The following is a 24,010-nucleotide window of genomic DNA, read 5'->3' as shown; positions in this document are numbered from 1 at the left end:
GGAGTCAACATGGGCCAGCATCCCTGTGGAACACTTTCGACACCTTGTAGAGTCCACGCGCTGACAAATTGAGGCTGTTCAAAGGGGGTGCAACTCAATATTAGGAAGGTGTTCCTAATGTTTTGTACACTCTGTGTAGATTGAGTTTTAATGGCCTTCTAGTTATGCAAAAGTTTTCTGTCCAGCTTTCCATTTAGGTCACAGTGCCAAATAAAAACAATTATAGATTTGGATAATGTGCAAAACATTTATAATGGAAAATAAATATTGCTTTATTAATCTTTCATCAACACCACATTTTTCTGATTATGTATTGGTGATAACACATTCTCTGCTATGGATTTCTCCTTAGGTGTACCGGTACTCTTTCCTGGCATCCTACTTGATATACAACCTGCATACAAGGTATGTATCACCTGTCAAGATTTGAGTAGCCTAATAGTAAACAGAAGGCAATTTCCTACCAAGATGTCAGCTGAACCCGTGTGTCTCGCGCGCTTCTGTTCATTAGTTTGCAAGTGTTTTTTGTTGTTGTAATCATTGCCAGATACAACAGTATTTTTTTTTTACATGGTCAACAAGTTACTTGGCTATAAAAAAGATAATCTATATTTTCTCTTATCGGAGAAAGCAAACAGATATCAATTGCTCCACTATGCACCTGTCTGGTTGAAAGCCTCCTCCCATACCCTGCCTCCCGAAAAAAAGCCTCTCCCAAGCGGGTGTACCTAGGCTGTACCTAGGCTACTCCTGTGAACATGCTGCACTGCTTGGCCCTCGCCTTTTGGTCCGCTGACTCTTCTACCGATTATCCAGGCCTGCTCCTCGCCTGTCTGGTACAGTTACCCCCGCCAATTGCTCCCTTCGTCCCCGTGCTTCGCTCACCTCCAGCACACATTTACACGCACACACCATTTTATCGTTAGCCTGTAGACTTGTGTGGACTTTTACTGGGGAACTTGTATGAATTTCAATTTTTATTACTTGGCCCTTGTTATTTTATTGTAGCTTAGACCTATTTCTGATTAGTGTGCAACCTCATAGGCCTATAATTATAGTCTTAGAAAACTTGTTAGGATTATTTCTCACGTTGATTGATTGGGCTACAAACGAACACGCTGCTGTTGTTGCTATTGTCTACCCTTGAATCTCACACTGAGGATGATGCATTTAGGGCCTGATGCCTCTTAAATGTGGAGAACTTTGAGTGTTTTTCCCATGGTGCATCCTGGGAGAAACCATACCCTTGTCCCGCTATTTCGCTGGAGAACGCATGTTTTCCCCATTTGACATGGGAGAAACCGCATGCTTGCATTTACATGGATTGTTCTTTCGGTACTTAATCACGTCACTAGACAGTATGAATATTTTTAAATATGTTGCGTTAAAGACTCTGGGTCCTCTGGACTATGGTTCTAGTATGGTCTGGAAATCCAAATGCTTTAAAATCCAATCTAGACTTTCTATTACTTTGCTGCTTTTACTGTCAGGAAATTGACATTTCTACCCCATCTGAATTGAAAAGTCAAAATTGTCTGAAGTTTCTGCACATAAATGTAAGAACTCTTCTTCCGAAACTTGATTTTGTAATTATTTGGATAAAAAAAACCCAGATCCAGATATATTTATGCTTCCTCAAACCTCTCTCTAAAAAAAATCCATCACTGACAATGATTTTGGCAATGTTTTTCAGACAGATCACAAGGGTGGTGGTGTTGCTATATGCATAAAAGACAAGTTCTCTGCGATCATTCTGACTTCTGTTACCAAGCCTAAGCAATTTGGATATCTGTCTTTGAATGTACCGTAAATCTCTGCGCATCCTTGAATCTGGTTGTCTCCTGTTGTTATAGAACCCCCATTGGCTCTCTGGATTGTATTTTTGAACTATTATCACACAACGTCAAATCTGAATTCGTGCTTATGGGTGACCTGACATCCAACTCTCATCACCTCAAGAATTTATGTAACACCTGTAATCTTACTCAGATTGTCAAAAGTGTAACGATGTTGAATGCAAAGGGTCCTCTGAAATCCTCTTTGATTGATCTTATTTTAACCAATACTCCTCGTCGTTTTAATGGTTCTGGTGTCTTTACAAAATAATATGTAAAATGTCTAAATTACCTCCACGTATCATCATGAAAAGAAACTGTAAACTGTTTGATATTCAGGGTTTATTACATGATGTTTTAAACATTGCCTGGAATAGAGTTGAATTCATCCCTGATGTTGAATTAGTCTTTTCTTACTTCCACAAAACATTCCAGGATGTACAGTATGAAACAAGCATGCCCCTATCAAACCATACAGATGAGCTAGCTGGAATAATAAGGAAACAAAATGCTGTGTGGGCAAAAGCAAGAAGGTCTGATTCGGCTAATGATTGGATGGCTTTTAAATGCCTTCGGAATCAGGGTGTGGCTATGACCCGAAAGCTGAAAGCAGACCACTACCTCAAATCTACTGCTGATAATCTGAATAATCCTTCTACATTTTGTACATGAGGGACTGCATAATGATGTTGGGTTTTCAACCAGGGAGGTACAGGAGCTGAACCCTCCAGAGGTGTCGGACTCGGTCCTGCAGTTTGCTTCCTGGGGCGTTCGGGATCAACAGCTGGTGAGTATTCCTATGGGTCAGCTTGAAGAAAATGACTAATGCTAATGTAGGGTTTATGATGTGTACACTGCACACCGTGTACTCAATCACGTTGAGTTGATGTCCTTTACTCATGCATGGCGGTAGATTTATGATAAGTAGTTAAAGTCAGATGAAATGGGGTGAGGTGAATAGGGGCTTGTCCACAAATTGGTTGGGTATGTGTACCATGTCTGCCCTGGGACTATACCATAACAACACAACCAAGCATACAAAAATGTAGAGCAAGACACTAGGAGTTTTTTACTGGAAATCTCAGGAAGATGACATCACACAGTGAGACAACTAGCAGTGAATGGCGTTCCTCCTTTGGAAAGCCATATATATAGTAAGTATGTAAGCCTTGGACAAGCCTTGTCCGAGCCAGAACGGCCCATAGGGCAGATTCTCCTGATTTTGTAGCACGAGGCAGCTTGATGACAAAATGCTAGTCTATCGCATGGCATTACCCACAATCCAGCTCCTTAATGCTGAGTGTCAAGCAGAGAGGCATCAGGTCCCATTTCTAGAATTTTTAGTTTGATTCGACTGTGGATCAAACCCCCATCAGGGCGGACACTCTAACCACAAGGCCAGAGTTGGTTTAAAGCCATAGTGTGTAGTGTTGAAGCCAAAATAGACATTTGTGTTTGAACAAAATAGTTTGACCTTCCCTCATACTGTAAGTACAAAAAAATGTACACAATCGAAAGCAGGTGCGAAGGACTCTCAATCTCAAATCAGATCTTGGAAGTCTATTGCAAAACGTGAAGTCAACATGAACATGAGCCCATGAAATACAATGTTTTTTGTTGTGTTTTACCAACCAAATGCGTTGCTTTGACTAATTTTCAATCGCTGGAAGCCATGGAGAGGCATGGGCAATGTTTAAACCTCTTATGTAACAATGGTATGTGTAGTTCATTCTCCAGACCCCCTTTGCTCAAAGGTGAATGTTGATTAAAGGTCGTTTTTGACATGAGAGATACATAAACAAAAGCCGTAAAAGGAACCAATTATCGAGACGGAAAACGAACAACAGTACTACTAATCAACCCGTTGCTTTAAGACATGTTGTTGGCTACCAGATCTCTCTTTGTGAGTAATTCCCTCTACCCAAGGAGTATTAAGCATGGTATAATCAGTGCATTATTTGTAAAGCGTAGACATGGAAAGTAATTAACCGTTTGATAGCATATTTATCTACTTACTGCAGTATTTATACCTGGCCCCCATGTAATCAGTTACATAGGCAGCTTACAAAGGCAGACCAATTCTGATAATTTTTTTTCACTCATCTGTCTTTTGACCAATCAGATCATCTCTGAAAAATGTCTAATGTGAAAAGATCTGATGTGATTGGTCAAAAGACCAATTAGTGGAAAAAGATCTGAATTTGTCTGCCTGTGTAAACGCAACCCTAGAAAGCCCTTACAGCTGTGTGTGTGTGTGTGTGTGTGTGTGTGTGTGTGTGTGTGTGTGTGTGTGTGTGTGTGTGTGTGTTTGCGTGTGCGTGCGTGTGCGTGTGTGTGTGTGTCCATTTGTGTCCGCTGGTGTGTGAGTGTGTGTGGCTCTGGTAATGACAGAGTAGGTTTCATTATTCATTAGCTCTTTCTGCATATTTGTCTGTGTTATCACTTCACATGATCTCGTTACTTATGGCCTGCCCTCTGCATATCCATTTATCTAAGCTCCTCACACCAACATTTCCTCACAGTCTCCTATCATGTAAACACATGTTCTCTATATGTCTAAGATAAATTGTTAAAAATGAACACTTTGCCATGTGTTATGACCTCCACCGGTACAATTTATCGCATTTCTTTTGGAACTTTCCAAGTTAATTCTAAGATACAACAGGGGGAAAAAAGGTCAAAACTGGGGATAGCAAGTCAAATACTCTATTTAAGTGTGGGTTCTTTCCCTCCGCAAAGTGTGCGTTGATTCAAGAGGTTCTTCTGTGTTGTTGATTCTTCCTCCACTGAATAACTTCTTGAGCGTGTGTGAGTATAACTTTAAATCAAATCAAATGTTATTGGTCACATACACATGGTTAGCAGATGTTATTGTGAGTGTAGTGAAATGCTTGTGCTTCTAGTTCTGACAGTGTAGCAATATCTAACATGTAATCTAATAATTCCACAACACCTACCTAATACACACAAATCTAAGTAAAGGAATGGAATAAAAACAAATACATTTAAATATATGGATGAGCAATGACAGAGCGGCATAGGCAAGATGATTAAAGTGGCATTACTAAAGTGAATAGTGTTCCATTTATTAAAGTGGCCAATGATTTCAAGGCTGGTATGTAGGCAGCAGCCTCTCTGTGTTAATGATGGCTGTTTAACAGTCTGTTGGCCTTGAGATAGAAGCTGTACAGTCTGATGGCCTTGAAATAGAAGCTGTCTGATTTGTGTGTGTGTGTGTGTGTGTGTGTGTTTCACACATACGCCTCCACACACTTGTCTTAATAAACCACAAGGCTCTTTTATTTATAAGTAATGAAGCGTGATCTTATTACATAGCAGGAACATCGACTATATGTAGGTGAACGCAGTAGATTTGATATCCCATGATGAATGAAACATCTTTCTCATCAGGTGTATGTCTTTGAAAACAACATTTACTACCAGACAGATGTCAAAAGCAGTTCTTGGAGACTGACGTCTTCAGGACAAGAAGGAGTGGTCTTCAATGGCATCGCTGATTGGTTATATGAAGGTAGGACTGCCACTGTTCTGATAATATTGGTCAACAATGGTTGAGAATGTCCATAAATGACAACCTCAGACTGGAATTCACCTATACTGTGTGGACAGTATAGGTACATTCCGCTACTCTGAAATGGATCCCTTTGTTTATGGCCTGGGGACTGTCTTTTGTAACCACGGATAGCAAAAGGACTTGACTGGTGTCCAGCATAGAACAGGATTCACACACACACACACACACACACACACACACACACACACACACACACACACACACACACACACACACACACACACACACACACACACACACACACACACACACACACACACACACACACACACACACACACACACACACACACACACACACACACACACACAGATAGTGACTGTATTTACTCTGTTGAATAGCTCTATGACGATTGTGCATCATATAGGGCCATTATTACATTCAGCTAGATTATTGGGTGTTTAGAGCAGGAAAAATAGAAATGTCCCCAAATGAGCTATTTTTACACATTATATTGCGTTGGCCAATGGAAAGTGAAGAGGCTGATAATTTTGTCATCTCCTACATGATTTCTGCCTGCCTGGCACTCCTACTGCATAATGGTTCAGCTTCTCCATGAATCCAAAGTTTAGCTGTACACACGCACATTATTATTTCTGGAGGAAGTAGAAAATAGCAAGATGAGGAGCTAAAAAAGGTTGATTATTAAAAATAAGTGTCCTTGCATTTCTTTCCAATAAAGAAAATACACGTTATTAGTGCTGTGAATGTGTTTTGACATGCTTATTTTGTTGTGTAAAGTGTAGAGTTACCACATGCAATGTTTTATCCACTTGGTATAAACAGTTATTAAAAAATCTCCTTTCATTGTTTTACAGAGGAAGTGCTGCACTCTCAAGTGGCACACTGGTGGTCCCCTGACGGGTCACGACTGGCCTACCTCAACCTCAACGACACTCTGGTACCCAACATGCTCCTGCCTCGCTTCACTGGCGCCCTCTACCCCAGGGGCCAACTGTACCCTTACCCCAAGGTAACAGTCAGGCCAACTGTACCCTTACCCCAAGGTAAGAGTCAGGCCAACTGTACCCTTACCCCAGGTAAGAGTCAGGCCAACTGTAAGCTTACCCCAAGGTAAGAGTCAGGCTAACTGTACCCTTACCCCAAGGTAAGTTAGACACGGTACCAATTTAGACCAAGTTAGGCTAACAGTAAACTTACTCCAAGGTAAGACTTAGACCAACAGTATCCCTACTAGGGCTGTCGCGGTCATGAAATTGTGTCAGCCGGTGACTGTTATGCAAATTACTGCCAGTCTCACACTAATTGACCATTAACATAAACACGTTTAGCATCTTTGACTTCCACGCATAGCCTACAAGCCACTGCTGCAGACCTTTGGAATATCTATATTTTTAAAAAGTAGAATAAATACATGTAATATAACCTACACCATTACAATACATTCATTATTTATTTTAGACAGGTTAGTTTAGAAAATGTAGACTATTTCAGAAGAGCAGAATCGCAAACTTTTATATTATTTTAGGCTCTGATCCGGTTATGCCATAAGGCTGTGGGATACACTAGTTCATTTAGCAGACAATATTTGCTTAGAATTCTGTGGCATTATTTTATAGTATGAAGAATACAATTGAACATAGCTGAATAAAATTAAATGGATATTTTCTCCAAACGATTTCAGAGGGACTGCAAATATGAGTTTATTCTGTGTTAGGCGGTTAACAAGAAAACAGGTCCACCTATATGCTCAATTTAGAGTTATTTATTTATATTTAACTTTAATTGTGATACAAACGTTGGGCTGCATCCCCCTTTGTGTGGTCGTTGTGCATTTTGGCTGAATATAATAATTATAATTCCCTTTTCCCAGCTGCCAGTCGCAGCACTCCAAAGCACCTCTTACTCACATGGCTCTCTCAGATATCTCAATTCTTATTAGCCAATGACCTTCAAGTGATCGGGTCCTTCTCACAGGCATCTCAGCTCCGAAGTAGGCTACAAGTGAAGACAGACACATTGGGGACGCAACTGTGCATGTCCTTATCGAATTCTGAACATGTTAGAAGAACTGTCCAAATGTTATTTTTCATCAGCCAACAAGATGAGTAGGCCTAATGAATAGCAAAAGCACTAGCATATGTCAATCTATCCCCCATAGTACAAACATTTTGCAATTCTATTGGTCAACGTGTACACTTCAACTATGACAGACAAAATGAGAAAAAAAAATCCAGAAAATCGCATTGTAGAATTTTTCATTAATTTATTTGCAAATTATGGTGGAAAATAAGTATTTGGTCAATAACAAAAGTTTATCTCAATACTTTGTTACAGTATGCCATTAGGCTCTACACCGGTTGTAAAGGAGTTATTTGGCAACTTTAACTGTGATACAAACCTTATTAAAACATTGGCCATATGGGCCAATGAGATGTGTGACTGATTTGAAAAAGTCGCAAAACAAGGCATGCGCTGTTTCTTGCCTTATTGCAAACACAATCATTCACAGGTGATAATACATCATTCACAAGTGATAATATTGTCACCCATCAGAAATATTCTTAATTTAACCTGTTGACTCGTACAATCACATATTTGTGATCATTGTTGAGTGGTCCCTGCAGCGTACGATCTCACATATGTGATTGGAACAGTAGCAACAGAACGTATGACGCAACAAATGCGTCTAAACAGCATTGTTGGCTGAACAGCATCGAAATCTTTTTTTTTGTACTGATGGAAAATAAAGGTCTTAAACTGTATTCCTCAATTTGACCTTTTATTGTGAAAGATAAATGCAAACTTCATCATCCAAGCATCACACGGAACACATCCACAGCCAAACTCATTCAATAAACCAGTCTAAATAACAGGGTGCGCTGACAAGAAAAAAAAACATAAGTTAGCGACCTAACAGCTGGACTAGTTTACAATGTACCACTTCTCTGGTGTGGACAAGAGACTAATGTAATGTTACTAAACGTGACTAAACGGTCATGTGGAATTCGACTGCTGTCACGACTCATAGCTGCCGGTTTGGTGGTAATCTAGTCACCATAACAGCCCTAATCCTTACCCCAAAGTACAAATGAGCCCAGCATTATCTTTACTCCGGTGTAGGGTTTGGTATAGCAATACTACCACTTCAAGGACGTAGCGTGTATAACTCTACTCAAATTTCATAGTGGGGTTAGGTCAACCCTTGCAGGTCCAGAGAATGAAGAAACAATGATCTGCCCATAGGGGTCCTACTTTTGTACTCAGAAACAGGACACAGCTATTGTCACTGACTCTAAGTGACTGTGAAATTCTAGTGCTTTTAATTGATTGATTGATTGATTGACTGATTGATTTGCGAAAGAGGTAGCACAATAAAGTCAAGAGACCTTTTTAATTTTGGTCCCTAAAGTGCATGGTGCAAAAAAAACATAACATTACATACACGGAACAAAAATGTGTATTGCGACATGCAACAATTTCAAAGTGTCACGAATTTTACCGAAGGTGACTCCCCTTCTTGTTCGGGTGGCGCTCGGCGGTCATCGTCGCCGGTCTACTAGCTGCCACCGATCCTTTGTTCTGTGTTAGTTTGGTTTTGTCTAATTGGTTTCACCTGTTCCTTGTTTGGTTGTTAGGGTGGGGTTATTTAAGTTCGTTCAGCCCGCTTCTGTTTGTGCGGGCTTGTTCATCTGTATGTGTTAGAGTGGTTAGTGTTTTCATTTGGGTTTCTCGCTGTCCTTTTATTTTTCACGATAGGGTACTTTTGTTCTGTAGTTATACCTGGTTTGGTATACTATTTTTGTTCCTGTGATTATTTCTGGACATTAAAGCGTGTTTTCCCGCATCCTTTGCTCTCTACGCCTGACTCCACACCTATTCACTCATTGAGCGTTACACAAAGATTTTACTGCGTTACAGTTCATATGAGAAATCAGTAAATTGAACTAAATTTATTGGGCCCTAATCTATGGATTTCACATGACTGGGAATACAGATATGCATATGTTGGTCACAGATACCTTAAAAAAATGTAGGGGCCTGGATCAGAAAACCGGTCCGTATCTGGTGTGACCACAATTTGCCTCATGCAGCGCATCACATCTAATTCACATACAGTTGATCAGGCTGTTGATAGTGGCCAGTGGAATGTGGTCCCACTTCCCACTTCTGTCCCACTTCTTCAAAGGTGAAGAAGACGGATGTTGGTTAATCAGCTTCTTGATATGCCACACCTGTCAGGTGGATGGTTTATCTTGGCAAAGGAAAAATGCTCACTAACAGGGATGTAAACAAATTTGTGCACAACATTTAAGAGAAATACGCTTTTTGTGCATATGGAAACTTCATGGGATCTTTTATTTCAGCTCATGAAAACAGTATACTGTAGATACAGACACATTACATAGATACAGACATGAAAAATGGTTCTATTGTTCAATCATCAGCCAGCTTTTGAGATTTTTAAAAAATGAAGTTACGGTCGGTATAGCTTTGAGTTGCTGTGGTAGTTTGTTCCACTCAACAGCATGGTGTACATACCAGTACTCTTAAATTTAACAAGCACATTCTGTGTAGAGTAGCCATGTACCCAAAGCCCTCTCCTGGCTCTTCCAGGGCATAAAGAAGAAACAGCTTCATCATATTACAGGTGGAATGAATCATTAAACCTGCACAGGGCTTTTTCATCCTGGTTAAAAAGAAATTCTTGTTTTATTCATATCAACGCTGACTGGCTTCCTTTGAAGAGCACGGTGGTGGTGGATGCAGGGATCTGTAGTGTTAGGCGGGAAGTGCTGTGATATGCTATGGTAAGGAGAGGTGATGCTCTACCATCCTCTGTTCTGGAGGGGAAGAGCCCACTCGCCCCTTTGAGAGCTACCTCTCGAAGGGGCGAGAGAGCAGTGGGTAGAGGAATGTTGCCTCGCCCGGACAAAGAATTAGAGTCAGAGAGGTTCATGGGAGGGAATCTTATTAATAAACCACAGCAAGTTTTGATCACACGCACACACACACACACATACACACACACACACACACACGCACGCACGCACACGCACACACATACGTACGTACGTACACACATACACACACGTGTAACAGTACGCACATACACACACATATACAATGAGAATTTTGCACATACCCACAAGAGAGGCAGGCTAATATCGAGGGAGTCGGTGAAGAAGAGAATTCATTTCTCTTGGAATATCAGTTGGCACATTGTTTTTTTCCTTTCACCCAGAGACCCGATTATGCAGAAAAAAAGAGAATAGCGGAGCAATGTTATAATGCGGTTGGCAATATCAGTGCAGTGAAAGCCAAAGTTTGACTCCTGTCATCTTCAAGTTAGGATCTGTGGTATGGGACTCCTCCAGCCCTGATAGACTAATGAGCTGCGTGTTTTAAGGGGAGGACTGAGCTCATCTGGGAGAAAACAATAGCCTCGTTAAGATGGGCCTTGAAGGCTTCTGCGCAACACAACTCTTGTTTGCTCCATTTGTGATTCTCCCTGGTCATTATATTCTCTGATGAGGGACTGTTTATGAACGCTGGCATTTCAAAACATGACAAGAACATAGCAGAATGTTGTGGGGCTGTATATCACAAACTGTTCATGCCTTCTATGTATAGATTATAAAGTCTTCTATGTGTGATCTCCGTGCTCTCAATGGTGGGTGAGCACTTTGAAAACTGTTGTGCGTGTGGTTTTTCTATTTGTGTTTTAGGTGGGGCAGGTCAATCCCACAGTTAAGCTTTACGTCATCACCTTGGATGGGGGATCCCAGACAACTGAACTGCGACCTCCCAACAGCTTTGAAAAAAGGTATCAATTGAACAATCTTGTTTCTATGAAGAGACCAGCATGTTCAATTAAAAAAGACAACGATCGCAGCATGTCGTTCATTAAGCCCCAGTTGGCAGCATGTCATTTCGTTTTTGAAATAAAAAACATATACATAATTGTGTCCCAATGGCCCTTTGTCCACTATAGTGACTACTACATAACCATGGTGAAATGGGTCACAGAGGAGAAGATTGGTGTGCGCTGGTTGAACCGAGCCCAGAACACCTCCATCCTGTCGCTATGTGAGGTCACTATGGGGGCATGTCTAAAAGTAAGTGTCGCACAGTAAAAGTCAAAAGTTTGTACACACCAACTCATTCAAGGGATTTTCTTTATTTTACTATTTTCTACATTGTAGAATAATAGTGAAGACATCAAAACTAAGAAGTAACATGTATGGAATCAGGTAGTAACCAAAAAAGTGTGAAACAAATCCAAATATATGTTATATTTTAGGTTCTTCAAATTAGCCACCTTTTGCCTTGATGACAGCTTTGCACACTCTAGGCATTCTTTCATCCAGCTTCACCTGGAATGCTTTTCCAACCGTCTTGAAGGAGTTCCCACATATGCTGAGCACTTGTTGGCATTCTCTTAACCAGTTTCATGAGATGCATTTCAATTAACAGGTGTGCCTTGTTAAAAGTTAATTTGTGGAATTTATTTCCTTCTTAATGCATTTGAGCCAATCAGTTGTGTTGTGAGAGGGTAAGGGTGGTGTAGTGTCTTAACACTTAGTACTTATTTATGTAATAAGAAAGACTGAATACAAGCAATTGAACTGGAGCTTCACATTTACTCAAACTAGTTAGTACCAGAATAACATAGAACAACCTGCGCATGACCAAGGGTGCTCCCGCCTTAAAGGGGACATCAGTAATTAATAGAACATAACATTCCTTCTCTTATACAATCAGAGTTACTTTTACCAAACCACAACTGAAACATTTCCCAGAACTTGTTGTATTTATTTTGCATCTTTTAATTTGAACTTGAACAGTTAGTTTTTGTTTGTTTGTTTATAAGTCTAGTCTGTCTGGTGGACGGTGCCTTCGTTCTGGGTAGCGCCTCGGATTGTCTGGAGGCTCCTGAACATCCTCAGTGTGTGCTTGTTCCATTATAGCTTCTGCTATAGCAGCACCTTCATCAACACGTTCCCTTCTTTGAGCCTGGGGTCTCTACTGCCCCACCGTCCTCTACAGTTCCCTGTGTCACTCTCAGGATCTCTCTGTGCCTGTTCTCTCTCGATTGTTGTGCTGTTTTCCGTGGAATGCATTTGGTTAATGTGACGCCGCCACATTATGTCTGGGCTCACTTGAACCTGGTAAGTTCTTGTCCATTTCCCTCCTCTTCTGTAGTCTCGCACCATCACTTCCTGTCCTGTGTGGAGATGGCGCTCCCGGCCACCGGAGAGCATCTTGGCTTGTTTGTTCAACACTTCATTATGCCTGTTTGGCTTCATGATGTCCAGCTGTGTGCGGAGAGGCCTCCCGAACATCAGTGCGGCTGGGCTTTCATTTGTCGTGGCATGTGGGGTGTTTCGGTAGAAGGCCAGGAACTTGGCCAGTTTTGTTTGCAAAGTCCCTTCGTCTCGTTTTGCTGCCCGGAGTCCTTGCTTTAGGGTTTGCACAAAGCGTTCTGCCAGCACATATAACCAGAAACATGTGCTTTTCAAAGGGACCAGCGTAGTCCACATGAATTCTCTGCCATGGCTCTGTGGGCCATTCCCATGGGTGGACTGGGACAGGAGCAGGCATGTGAAGGGTTTCCAAACATCCGCTACAGTTCTTTGCCATATTTTCTATCTGTTGGTCCAGACCTGGCCACCAGAAGTGGCTCCTTGCGAGCAGCTTCATTTTGACAATTCCAACATGACCTTCATGTAATTGCTGCAAAACTAGATGTTGACATCTCTGGGGTATCATGACTCTCATTCCCCACATCAAACATCCTTGGTACATTGTAATTTTGTTTCTCCGCTGGAAATACAGTCAGCTCCTTTCTGCCAGTAGCTGGCCATCCTGACATGGTGTAGGTGTACACTTTTGACAAGGTCACATCTTTCCTTGTTTCCTGTTTGATAACTGTGCTTGTGACTGGTAGGGCCTCGAGCTGAGCGGTATGGAACATGTCCACTGCATCCACCCTCTTTTGTCTTTCTCTTGTACACGGCAGTCTGGATAATCCATCTGCATTTGTGTGGAGGGATGACGGCTTAAACTCAATGTCATACAGATGACTGGCAAGGAACAGTGCATATCGCTGTAACCTGGCTGCTGTCATTGCTGGAATGCCTTTCTTTGGACTGAAAATGGAAAGCAACGGCTGGTGATCTGTAACCAGTGTGAAACGCTTGCCATATAGGTCTGGGTGGAAATTCTTGACGCCCCACACTAGTGCCAGTGCTTCTTTGTTGATTTGTGAGTAGTTTTCCTCTGCATCATTCAATGTTCGTGACGCGAATGCAACTGGCCTCTCTGACCCATCTTTCAGTGTGTGTGAAAGGACGGCACCTAAGCCATAAGGGGACGCATCACAAGCCAACTTCACTGGCATTTCAGGGTCGTAATGCATCAGGACCTGTTCAGATGTTATGAGCCGTTTTGCCTCCAAAAATGCATTTTCACACTGCTCTGTCCACCGCCATGTCCTATTCTTTTCCAGGAGTTGATTTAGAGGCTGGAGTACTGCTGAAAGGTTTGGGAGGAATCTTCTGTAGTAATTGATCAGTCCCGTGAAAGATCTCACTTCTGTGATATTTTGTGGTCGTGGTGCCTGTACCACTGCCTCAATTTTGTCCTGTGTTTTGTGCAATCCATTGCAGTCAATCTCATGTCCACAGAAGACAATCTTGTCTTTGAAGAACTCACACTTCTTTAAGTTTGCCTGTAGACCATACTCTTTCAGTCTAGGAAAACAATAATTTGTGTAACAGTAGCTTTCAGTTAGCATCCACCTCTTCCAGGTTAGCCAGGTGCTCTTTGTCGGTGCGTCCTGTTATGATCATGTCATCCAGGGTACACTGGGTTCCTGGGATTCCTTGCAAAATCTGGTCAATAGTTCGTTGCCAAATGGCTGGGGCTGATGCAATGCCAAAAACCAGGCGGTTATACCTGTATAGACCTTTGTGTGTGTTTATTGTCAGGTACTGTTTGGAACTCTCTTCAACCGGTAGCTGCAAGTAAGCCTGTTTCAGATCGATTTTACTGAAGTGTTTCCCCCCAGCTAGTGCAGCAAAGATGTCATCCAGGCGTGGTAGGGGGTATTGGTCCACATGCAACATTGAATTCACAGTTACCTTGAAGTCCCCACACATTCTAACAGACCTGTCTTTCTTCACAATAGGAACTATGGGTGTGGCCCATTCACTTCTGTCCACTTTCGTCAGGATCCCTGTATCCTGCAAGCGATCAATTTCCGCTTCCACCTTTGGTCTCAGGGAGTATGGAACGGATCTGGCTTTGCAGAATTTTGGGGTTGCATCATCTCTTAGTATAAGTTTTGCTGTGAAGCCTTTTACTGTTCCCATCTTATCACTGAAAACTGTGTTGTATTTCTTCCGCAAGTGTTCCAGTGTTTGGTCTGTACCATTCTCTTTGGACTGGAACGTGTGGAGCATTTTCAAGTCACACCAGTTCAGCTTTATTTTTGAAAGCCATTCCCTGCCAAATAATGGGGGGCCAGTTCCAGGCACCACATACAGCTGTAACTGCTGTGTTTGCCCCCCATACCGCACTCTGACCTGCAACGCCCCCATTGGGCTCAATCTCTCTCCTGAGTATGTCTTCAGCAACACATTTGTGTTCTTCAGCTTGATAGCCTTAAAGTGCTCATTGTAGACGGTAGTGGAAATTATAGACACTGCAGATCCTGTGTCCAGCTCCATTTTGAGGGGTTTGCCTTCGATATCTGGTGTCACCCATATTATGCTACTGCTGGGAGAAGTCACTGTGTTTAACTCCATTGTACCAATTAATTGTTCATCTGAATCACTGCCACTGTTCTCTGCTAGTGCATTCACAGACCCTTTAATTGTATCAGTTTTCCTGTTGTGACTGAATTTTGCTTTGCATGCTCTTTGAATGTGCCCCCTTCTACTGCATTTGTAACAAATTTAGTCTTTGAAACGGCAGTCCTCTGCTCTGTGACCATCTCTGTCACACTTGTTGCATTTTTCGGCCACACGGGGGCGCTGTCCACTGCGTGAAAACTTGTGCAGGGAAATTTGTGACAGGTCAGTACTTCTTTTACTTTGCAACTCAAATGCATCTTTAGTTGCGATTTCCATAGCCACAGCAATTTCAACAGCCTTTGCAAACGTGAGCTCTGATTCTGTGAGCAAACGTTTTTGAATGTGTTCATGTTTCAGTCCACAAACAAATCTATCCCTTAATGTGTCATTTAGGTTCTCTCCAAACTGGCAATGTTCAGACAGTTTCTTCAACACTGCTACATATGTACTAACACCCTCCCCCTCATTCTGATCTCTCTTGTGGAAACGAAAACGTTCCGCGATGAGGAGTGGTTTGGGTGATAGGTGATTTTGCAATATCTCCACAATCTCTGTGAATGTTTTATTTGAGGGCTTCAGAGGGGCAGTCAGATCTCTTAGCAAACTGTATGTTTTTGGACCAATTAAACTCAACAACGCTGGTACTCTCTTGTTATCAACAATGTCGTTTGCAATGAAGTACTGTTCCAGTCGTTCAATGTAAGTTGCCCAGTTTTCTTGCGTGTCATCAAACACATCTATTTTCCCGATGCTAGCCATTCTCTTTACCTCCGGCTCCACGGGTCTTTGATCTGCCGCCTCGTTCTCGTCTTCACTGCTTGCTAGCTGTTGTGCTACAGGGTCAAAATCTTCCTTTCTTCCTACGAACTCCATCTGTATTCGTGATGCACACTGCAGGTAATCATCCTCGTCGCCATTGTAGTGTCTTAACACTTAGTACTTATTTATGTAATAAGAAAGACTCTGAATACAAGCAATTGAACTGGAGCTTCACAGGTGGTATACAGAAGATATCCCTATTTGGTAAAAGACCAAGTCCATATTATGGCAAGAACAGCTCAAATAAGCAAAGAGAAATGACAGTCCATCATTACTTTAAGACATGAAGGTCAGTCAATGCGGAAAATTTCAAGAACTTTGAAAGTTTCTTCAAGTGCAATCGCAAAAACCATCAAGCGCTATAATGAAACTGGCTCTCATGAGGACCGCCACAGGAAAGGAAGAGTTTCCTCTGCTGCAGGGGATAAGTTCATTACTGTTACCAGCCTCAGAAATTTCAGCCCAAATAAATGCTTTACAGAGTTCAGGTAACAGACACATCTCAAAATCAACTGTTGAGAGGAGACTGCATGAATCAGGCCTTCAAATCAAATCAAATTGTATTTGTCACATGCAACAGGTGTAGACGTTACAGTGAAATGCTTACTTACAAGCCCCTAACCAACAATGCAGTTTTAAGGAAATGAAGTGTTAAAGAATAAAAATTATTATTCTACACTGTAGAAAATCATAAAAATAAAGAAAAGCCCTTGTATGAGTAGGTGTGTCCAAACTTTTGAGTGGTACATGTACACGTTACTGTCTTTGCGCTGTGAAAGGTCTGATGGGTTTGAACAGCAGACACATATACCCTGCACTAACCTCTCTCTGTTTCCTCCTCAGAAACATGTGATTACATCAGAGAAGTGGCTTGATCGTCAGGTAAGCATGCATAAGGTTTGTCATATTGTTATTACACAGATATTACACAAGTTCATTCAATAATTTCTTTAGCTACATCTATTGTGCAATACTTTTCACTGGAGAGGGATACAAAGGAAATACCTTGCATAACCAGAAAATCTGCCTATTAAATGTTAAACTTTTTTTTTCTGGTCATGACCAGTTGGCTACAATCTTTTTTCTTACAGAATGACGAGCCATTGTTTTCCAAGGATGGGAATACCTTCTTCCTGACTATGCCAATAAAACATGGCGGACGAGGGTCATTCCACCATATCACCATGATATCTGACCAGGTAGGATGTTCAGCTGTCATAGTTGTGGTAAAAAAAAGTCTCAATTAGGTTATTCGCTCTCTGTTGTCCCCCATGATAAAATTGGGGAGGGGACTGTGGACCTGTCTCTGTCCGTTAGTGCGTTAATACGTTAGTCACACACAACATCTCAGACAGAACTGGCTTGATTTTGAAGAAACTTGTGTGAATAATGTGTCTTGCCATAGAGATCCGCCATTTACAAAATTACATTTACTGGCCAGATGGTGGCGCTATAACAAGAGATTGAACATGCAAACTTTGAAAGGTCATGCCCCTCACACCATTTGACCTAAACTTTCACTTGGGCATGGTCTAGTACATACTGTAAATGCATATAAATCAGTCAAAGATATTCATATTGCAACAACATTTTTTTGCACATGTTGTAAACACTGTCAAGACTCATTCATATCGACCACACGGTGGCACTATAATGAGGACATGTTTATATGTCTTGATCTGTTTGACTCTTGATCTGTTTGGAACACATGTTAACCTCACTTGGGTACGCTAGTGTCCCACCTCGTCAACAGCCAGTGAAAATGCAGGTTTCCAAATTCAAAACAACAGAAATCCCATAATTAAAATTCCTCAAACATACAAGTATTTTACACAATTTTAAAGATACACTTGTTGTAAATCCAGCCACAGTGTCCGATTTCAAAAAGGCTTTGTGACGAAAGCACACCAAACAATTATGTTAGGTCAGAGCCAAGTCACAAAAAAACACAGCCATTTTTCCAGCCAAAGAGACTAGTCACAAAAAGCAGAAACAGCGATAAAATTAATCACTAACCTTTGATCTTCATAAGATGACACTCATAGGACTTCATGTTACACAATACATGTATGTTTTGTTCGGTAAAGTTCATATTTACAGTGCCTTGTGAAAGTATTCGGCCCCCTTGAACTTTGCGACCTTTTGGCACATTTCAGGCTTCAAACATAAAGATATAAAACTGTATTTTTTTGTGAAGAATCAACAGCAAGTGGGACACAATCATGAAGTGGAACAACATTTATTGGATATTTCAAACTTTTTTAACAAATCAAAAACTGAAAAATTGGGTGTGCAAAATTATTCAGCCCCCTTAAGTTAATACTTTGTAGCGCCACCTTTTGCTGCGATTACAGCTGTAAGTCGCTTGGGGTATGTCTCTATCAGTTTTGCACATCGAGAGACTGACATTTTTTCCCATTCCTCCTTGCAAAACAGCTCGAGCTCAGTGAGGTTGGATGGAGAGCATTTGTGAACAGCAGTTTTCAGTTCTTTCCACAGATTCTCGATTGGATTCAGGTCTGGACTTTGACTTGGCCATTCTAACACCTGGATATGTTTATTTTTGAACCATTCCATTGTAGATTTTGCTTTATGTTTTGGATCATTGTCTTGTTGGAAGACAAATCTCCATCCCAGTCATAGGTCTTTTGCAGACTCCATCAGGTTTTCTTCCAGAATGGTCCTGTATTTGGCTCCATCCATCTTCCCATCAATTTTAACCATCTTCCCTGTCCCTGCTGAAGAAAAGCAGGCCCAAACCATGATGCTGCCACCACCATGTTTGACAGTGGGGATGGTGTGCTCAGCTGTGTTGCTTTTACGCCAAACATAACGTTTTGCATTGTTGCCAAAAAGTTAAATTTTGGTTTCATCTGACCAGAGCACCTTCTTCCACATGTTTGGTGTGTCTCCCAGGTTGCTTGTGGCAAACTTTAAACGACACTTTTTATGGATATCTTTAAGAAATGGCTTTCTTCTTGCCACTCTTCCATAAAGGCCAGATTTGTGCAATATACGACTGATTGTTGTCCTATGGACAGAGTCTCCCACCTCAGCTGTAGATCTCTGCAGTTCATCCAGAGTGATCATGGGCCTCTTGGCTGCATCTCTGGTCAGTCTTCTCCTTGTATGAGCTGAAAGTTTAGAGGGACGGCCAGGTCTTGGTAGATTTGCAGTGGTCTGATACTCCTTCCATTTCAATATTATCGCTTGCACAGTGCTCCTTGGAATGTTTAAAGCTTGGGAAATCTTTTGTATCCAAATCCGGCTTTAAACTTCTTCACAACAGTATCTCGAACCTGCCTGGTGTGTTCCTTGTTCTTCATGATGCTCTCTGCGCTTTTAACGGACTGCGACTATCACAGTGCAGGTGCATTTATACAGAGACTTGATTACACACAGGTGGATTGTATTTATCATCATTAGTCATTTAGGTCAACATTGGATCATTCAGAGATCCTCACTGAACTTCTGGAGAGAGTTTGCTGCACTGAAAGTAAAGGGGCTGAATAATTTTGCACGCCCAATTTTTCAGTTTTTGATTTGTTAAAAAAGTTTAAAATATCCAATAAGTGTCGTTACACTTCATGATTGTGTCCCACTTGTTGTTGATTCTTCACAAAAAAATACAGTTTTACATATTTATGTTTGAAGCCTGAAATGTGGCAAAAGGTCGCAAAGTTCAAGGGGGCCGAATACTTTCGCAAGGCACTGTATATCCAAAAATCTCAGTTTACATTGGAGCTTTATGTTCAGTAGTTCCAAAACATCCGGTGCAGAGAGCCACATCAATTTACAGAAATACTCATAATAAACATTACTAAAAGATACAACTGTTATGCATGGAATTTTAGATCCACTTCTCCTTAATGCAACCGCTGTGTCAAATTTTTTAATAAACACACCATGCAATAATCTGAGTACAGCGCTCAGACAACAAAACAAGCCAAACAGATACCCGTCATGTTGTGGAGTCAACAGAAGTCAGAAATAGCATTATAAATATTCACTTACATTCACTTACATTTGATGATCTTCATCAGAATGCACTCCCAGGAATCCCAGTTCCACAATAAATGTTTGTTTTGTTCGATAATGTTCATAATTTATGTCCAAATACCTACTTTTTGTTCACGAGTTTAGCCCAGTAATCCAAATTCATGAGGTGTGAGCAGACGAAAAGTTAAAAAGTTCCATTACAGTCCGTAGAAAAATGTAAAACGATGTATAGAATCAATCTTTAGGATGTTTTTAACATAAATCTTCAATAATGTTTCAACCGGAGAATTCCTTTGTCTTTAGAAATGCAATGGAACGCAAGCTAACTCTCACGTGAACAAGCATGGTCAGCTCATGCCACTCTGGCAGACCTCTGACTCATTCAGCTCCCATTCCCCCCTCCTTCACAGTAGACGCATCAAACAAGGTTCTAAAGACTGTTGACATCTAGTGGAAGCCTTAGGAAGTGCAATATGACCCCATAGACACTGTATATTCGATAGGCAATGACTTGACAAACTACAAACCACAGATTTCCCACTTCCTGGTTGGATTTTTTCTCAGGTTTTTGCCTGCCATATGAGTTATGTTATACTCACAGACATCATTCAAACAGTTTTAGAAATTTCAGCGTGTTTTCTATCCAAATCTACTAATTATATGCATTTTCTAGCTTTTAGGGCTGAGTAGCAGGCAGTTTAATTTGGGCAAGCTTTTCATCCAAAATTCCGAATACTGCCCCCTTCCCTAGAAAAGTTAAGGGATATGAGTCTAGCTATCCCATGTGATATCTCAGACACCACTGACCTAATGTGGATTAAACTTGGGTGAATGATGCTTCTTGCCATGATGCTTCTTGCCATTCTTGCCAAAATTATACTGATTGACCCAAGGGGGGGCTCTGCATCTTTCATGGGGGACATGTTTACTGCCTTGTTTTGTTATGCATCGCACACGGGCTATAGAAGGTTATGTTGAGTCTAGCATGTCACTGCAGGTGATGTAATGTGTGTTTGTTTTGTTTCCCTGCTCAGTTCAATGGTGATGAGGTCAACATGCGCCACCTGACCTCTGGCAGCTGGGAGGTGTCTCAGATCCTGGAGTATGATGAGGAAGCAGATACAGTGTACATGACTGATACTCAGACCATACTCTGACATAGGGTTGCACAATTCTGATAACTTTCCCAAAATCCCAGTGGAAGATTCACATAATCAGGAGTTCAGAGTTCAAATTCAGAATCCTCCAACAAGGATTACTGGAAAACCTGGGAAGTTTGGGAAAGTTACCGGAATTTTCAACCCTACTCTGACATGCCTTCGATGTAGGGCTGAATTCAGTTGCAAAATAATGTTCAGGAATGTCATACCGACTGAACATGGACAACATATCATAACAACATATTTTCTTCTCTTTCCATAGTTATTTCCTTAGCACAGAAGATAGTTCAATACAAAGACAACTGTACAGGTACTGTATACATTCATTTAAATATAAAGTATAGTAATTGCCAATATGCAGATGTTAGGCATCCAACAGATATCAACTCTGGTCCAAACATTTGTCTAGAGGTAAAGTGCATTTGCAAAGTAGTCAGACCCCTTGACTTTTTCCACATTTTGATACGTTACAGCCTTATTCTAAAACTGATTACATATTTTATATCATTCTACACAATATCATTCTACACACAACACCCCAAAATGACAATGTGAAAACAGGTGTTTAAATATTTTTGCAAATGTAAAATAAATATATATATATATATTGATCATCCTTGAGATGTTTTTACAACTTGATTGGAGTCCACCTGTGGTAAGTTCAATTGATTGGACATGATTTAGAAAGGCACACACCAGTCTGTATAAGGTCCCACACTTGACAGTGCATGTCAGAGCAAAAACCAAGCCATGAGGCCAAAGGAAAGGTCCGTAGAGCTCCGAGACAGGCTTGTGTCGAGGCACAGATCTTGGGAGAGGTACCAAAAAATGTCTGCAGCATTGAATGTCCCCAAGAACACAGTGGCCTCCATCATTCTTAAATGGAAGAAGTTTGGAACCACTAAGACTCTTCCTAGAGCTGGCCACCTGGCCAAACTGAACAATTGGGGGAGAAGACCCTTGGTCAGGGAGGTGACCAAGAACCCAATGGTCACTCTGACAGACCTGCAGAGTTCCTTTGTGGAGATGGGCAAAACTTCCAGAAGGACAACCATCTCTGCAGCACTCCACCAATCAGACCTTTATGGTAGAGTGGCCAGACGGAAGCCAATCCTCAGTAAAAGGCACCTGACAGCCCGCTTGGAGTTTTCCAAAATGCACCTAAGGACTCTCAGACCATGAGAAACAAAATGATTTGGTCTGATGATAACTTTTGGAATAAATGCCAAGTGTCACTTCTGGAGGAAACCTGTTACCATCCCTACTTGAAGCATGGTGGGGGCAGCATCATGCTGTGGGATATTTTTCAGTGGCAGGGACTGGGAGACTAGTCAGAATCGAGGGAAAGATGAACAGAGCAAAGTACGGAGAGATCCTTGAGAAAACCTGCTTCAGAGTGGTTAGGACCTCAGACGGGGGTGAAGGTTCATCTTCCAACAGCACAACGACCCTAAGCACACAGCCAAGACAACGAAGGAGTGGCTTCAGGATAAGTCTCTGAATGTCCTTAAGTGGCCAAACCAGAGCACGGACTTGAACCCGATCGAACATCTCTGGAGAGACATGAAAATTTGCAGTGACGCTCCCTATCCAACCTGACAGAACTTGAGAGGATCTGCCGAGAAGAATGGAATAAACTCCGCAAAATATAGGTGTGCCAAGCTTTTAGCGTCATACCCAAGAGGGTATTGTGTGTGTAGATTGACGAAGGAAAAAAAACTGTTCAATACATTTTAGAAGGCTTAACAAAATGTGGAAAAAGTCATGCGGTCTGAATACTTTCCGAATGCACTGTATATTGTAGGGACCAAGCTCTCAAGTTAATTTGACTCTGACCTCTTACCGTATAGTATTTTCTCGACTTCTTTCAAACAGGGTGTCGGTGGTAAACCCATTTCAACGTGAGTGCCTGACCTGCTCCCTGTTCAAAACACAATGCTCCTACTACGATGCAGTCTTCAACCAAGACTATCAATATGTCCTTCTGAACTGTAGAGGTAAACAGTTCAATAAAGATCATCAGTTCAATCTTAGTTGGATACATGCCACCTGTAATTTTGCAGTGTGTTTTATATAACATTCTCAGTTGAATGTACAACATATCAATTACAATAATAATTAGCAGACATTCAGTGACGTTTAAAATGTTGTCATGGAATGCTTAACAAATTATTAGAAATTCTTACAAGAACAAAAATGGTTATACTTGGTCTCGTTTCTGCAGGTCCTGGTATACCAAGAACCACCCTTTACAAACTGAATGACATGAGCAGTAAGTACAAGAGCACCAACCATCAATTCAAACAATAACAACCATGGCACTGTGTGTATACTGCTTGCTTATGTAAGAAAGGAAGAACAGTGGGATGAAGGGAAGAAAGGAATTTTTTTTAGCAGGTCAAGGTTTTAAACTTAATTCAAGGAGTTACACCCGGGAGTACACCTGGTTCTATACTATTTACTGCAGAATCCAGCCTATTGACCAATGGGACCTGGTCAAAAGTAAGGCTCTAAATAGGGAATAAAATGCAATTTGTAAAGCAGTCTAGGATACTGGAGTAGATACATGATCAACCTCTTCTTCCTTTGCAGGCACACTCCGTGAGTGATGTTGATTATTTCACTCATTAAAGTTGCGTCATTATATCCTCCGTAGGGCCACAACAAATGTATATCGCTGAATCAGTTTCCTAGCAATTTGATCATCATTTAGATGGATGTGGTACAATATTTAAATGAAACCTGGGTATCCTAAAGCATGTGTGTGCATTGAGTGAGATG

The 24,010-nt window shown here is 41.3% G+C and overlaps 1 protein-coding gene across 1 annotated transcript in view; it reads left to right on the top strand.

Moving 5' to 3' along the window:
- The window catches only part of LOC139385596 (inactive dipeptidyl peptidase 10-like), a 226,004-nt gene that overhangs the window by 189,267 nt on the left and 12,727 nt on the right, over positions 1-24,010 (top strand). The window contains exons 6-17 of the mRNA XM_071130800.1: positions 353-405; positions 2,541-2,622; positions 5,247-5,367; positions 6,249-6,403; positions 11,121-11,218; positions 11,387-11,510; positions 16,914-16,952; positions 17,162-17,269; positions 21,104-21,195; positions 21,492-21,539; positions 23,105-23,226; positions 23,454-23,501. Coding sequence (XP_070986901.1) covers positions 353-405; positions 2,541-2,622; positions 5,247-5,367; positions 6,249-6,403; positions 11,121-11,218; positions 11,387-11,510; positions 16,914-16,952; positions 17,162-17,269; positions 21,104-21,195; positions 21,492-21,539; positions 23,105-23,226; positions 23,454-23,501 — 1,090 coding nt within the window. The remainder of the gene's footprint in view (positions 1-352; positions 406-2,540; positions 2,623-5,246; positions 5,368-6,248; positions 6,404-11,120; positions 11,219-11,386; positions 11,511-16,913; positions 16,953-17,161; positions 17,270-21,103; positions 21,196-21,491; positions 21,540-23,104; positions 23,227-23,453; positions 23,502-24,010) is intronic.

The sequence above is a fragment of the Oncorhynchus clarkii genome, chromosome 3 (genome assembly GCF_045791955.1).
Source record: "Oncorhynchus clarkii lewisi isolate Uvic-CL-2024 chromosome 3, UVic_Ocla_1.0, whole genome shotgun sequence".
NCBI lineage: Eukaryota > Metazoa > Chordata > Actinopteri > Salmoniformes > Salmonidae > Oncorhynchus > Oncorhynchus clarkii.
The sequence above is the reverse complement of the archived record's forward strand: the minus strand, read 5'-3'. Positions and strand labels throughout refer to the sequence as shown.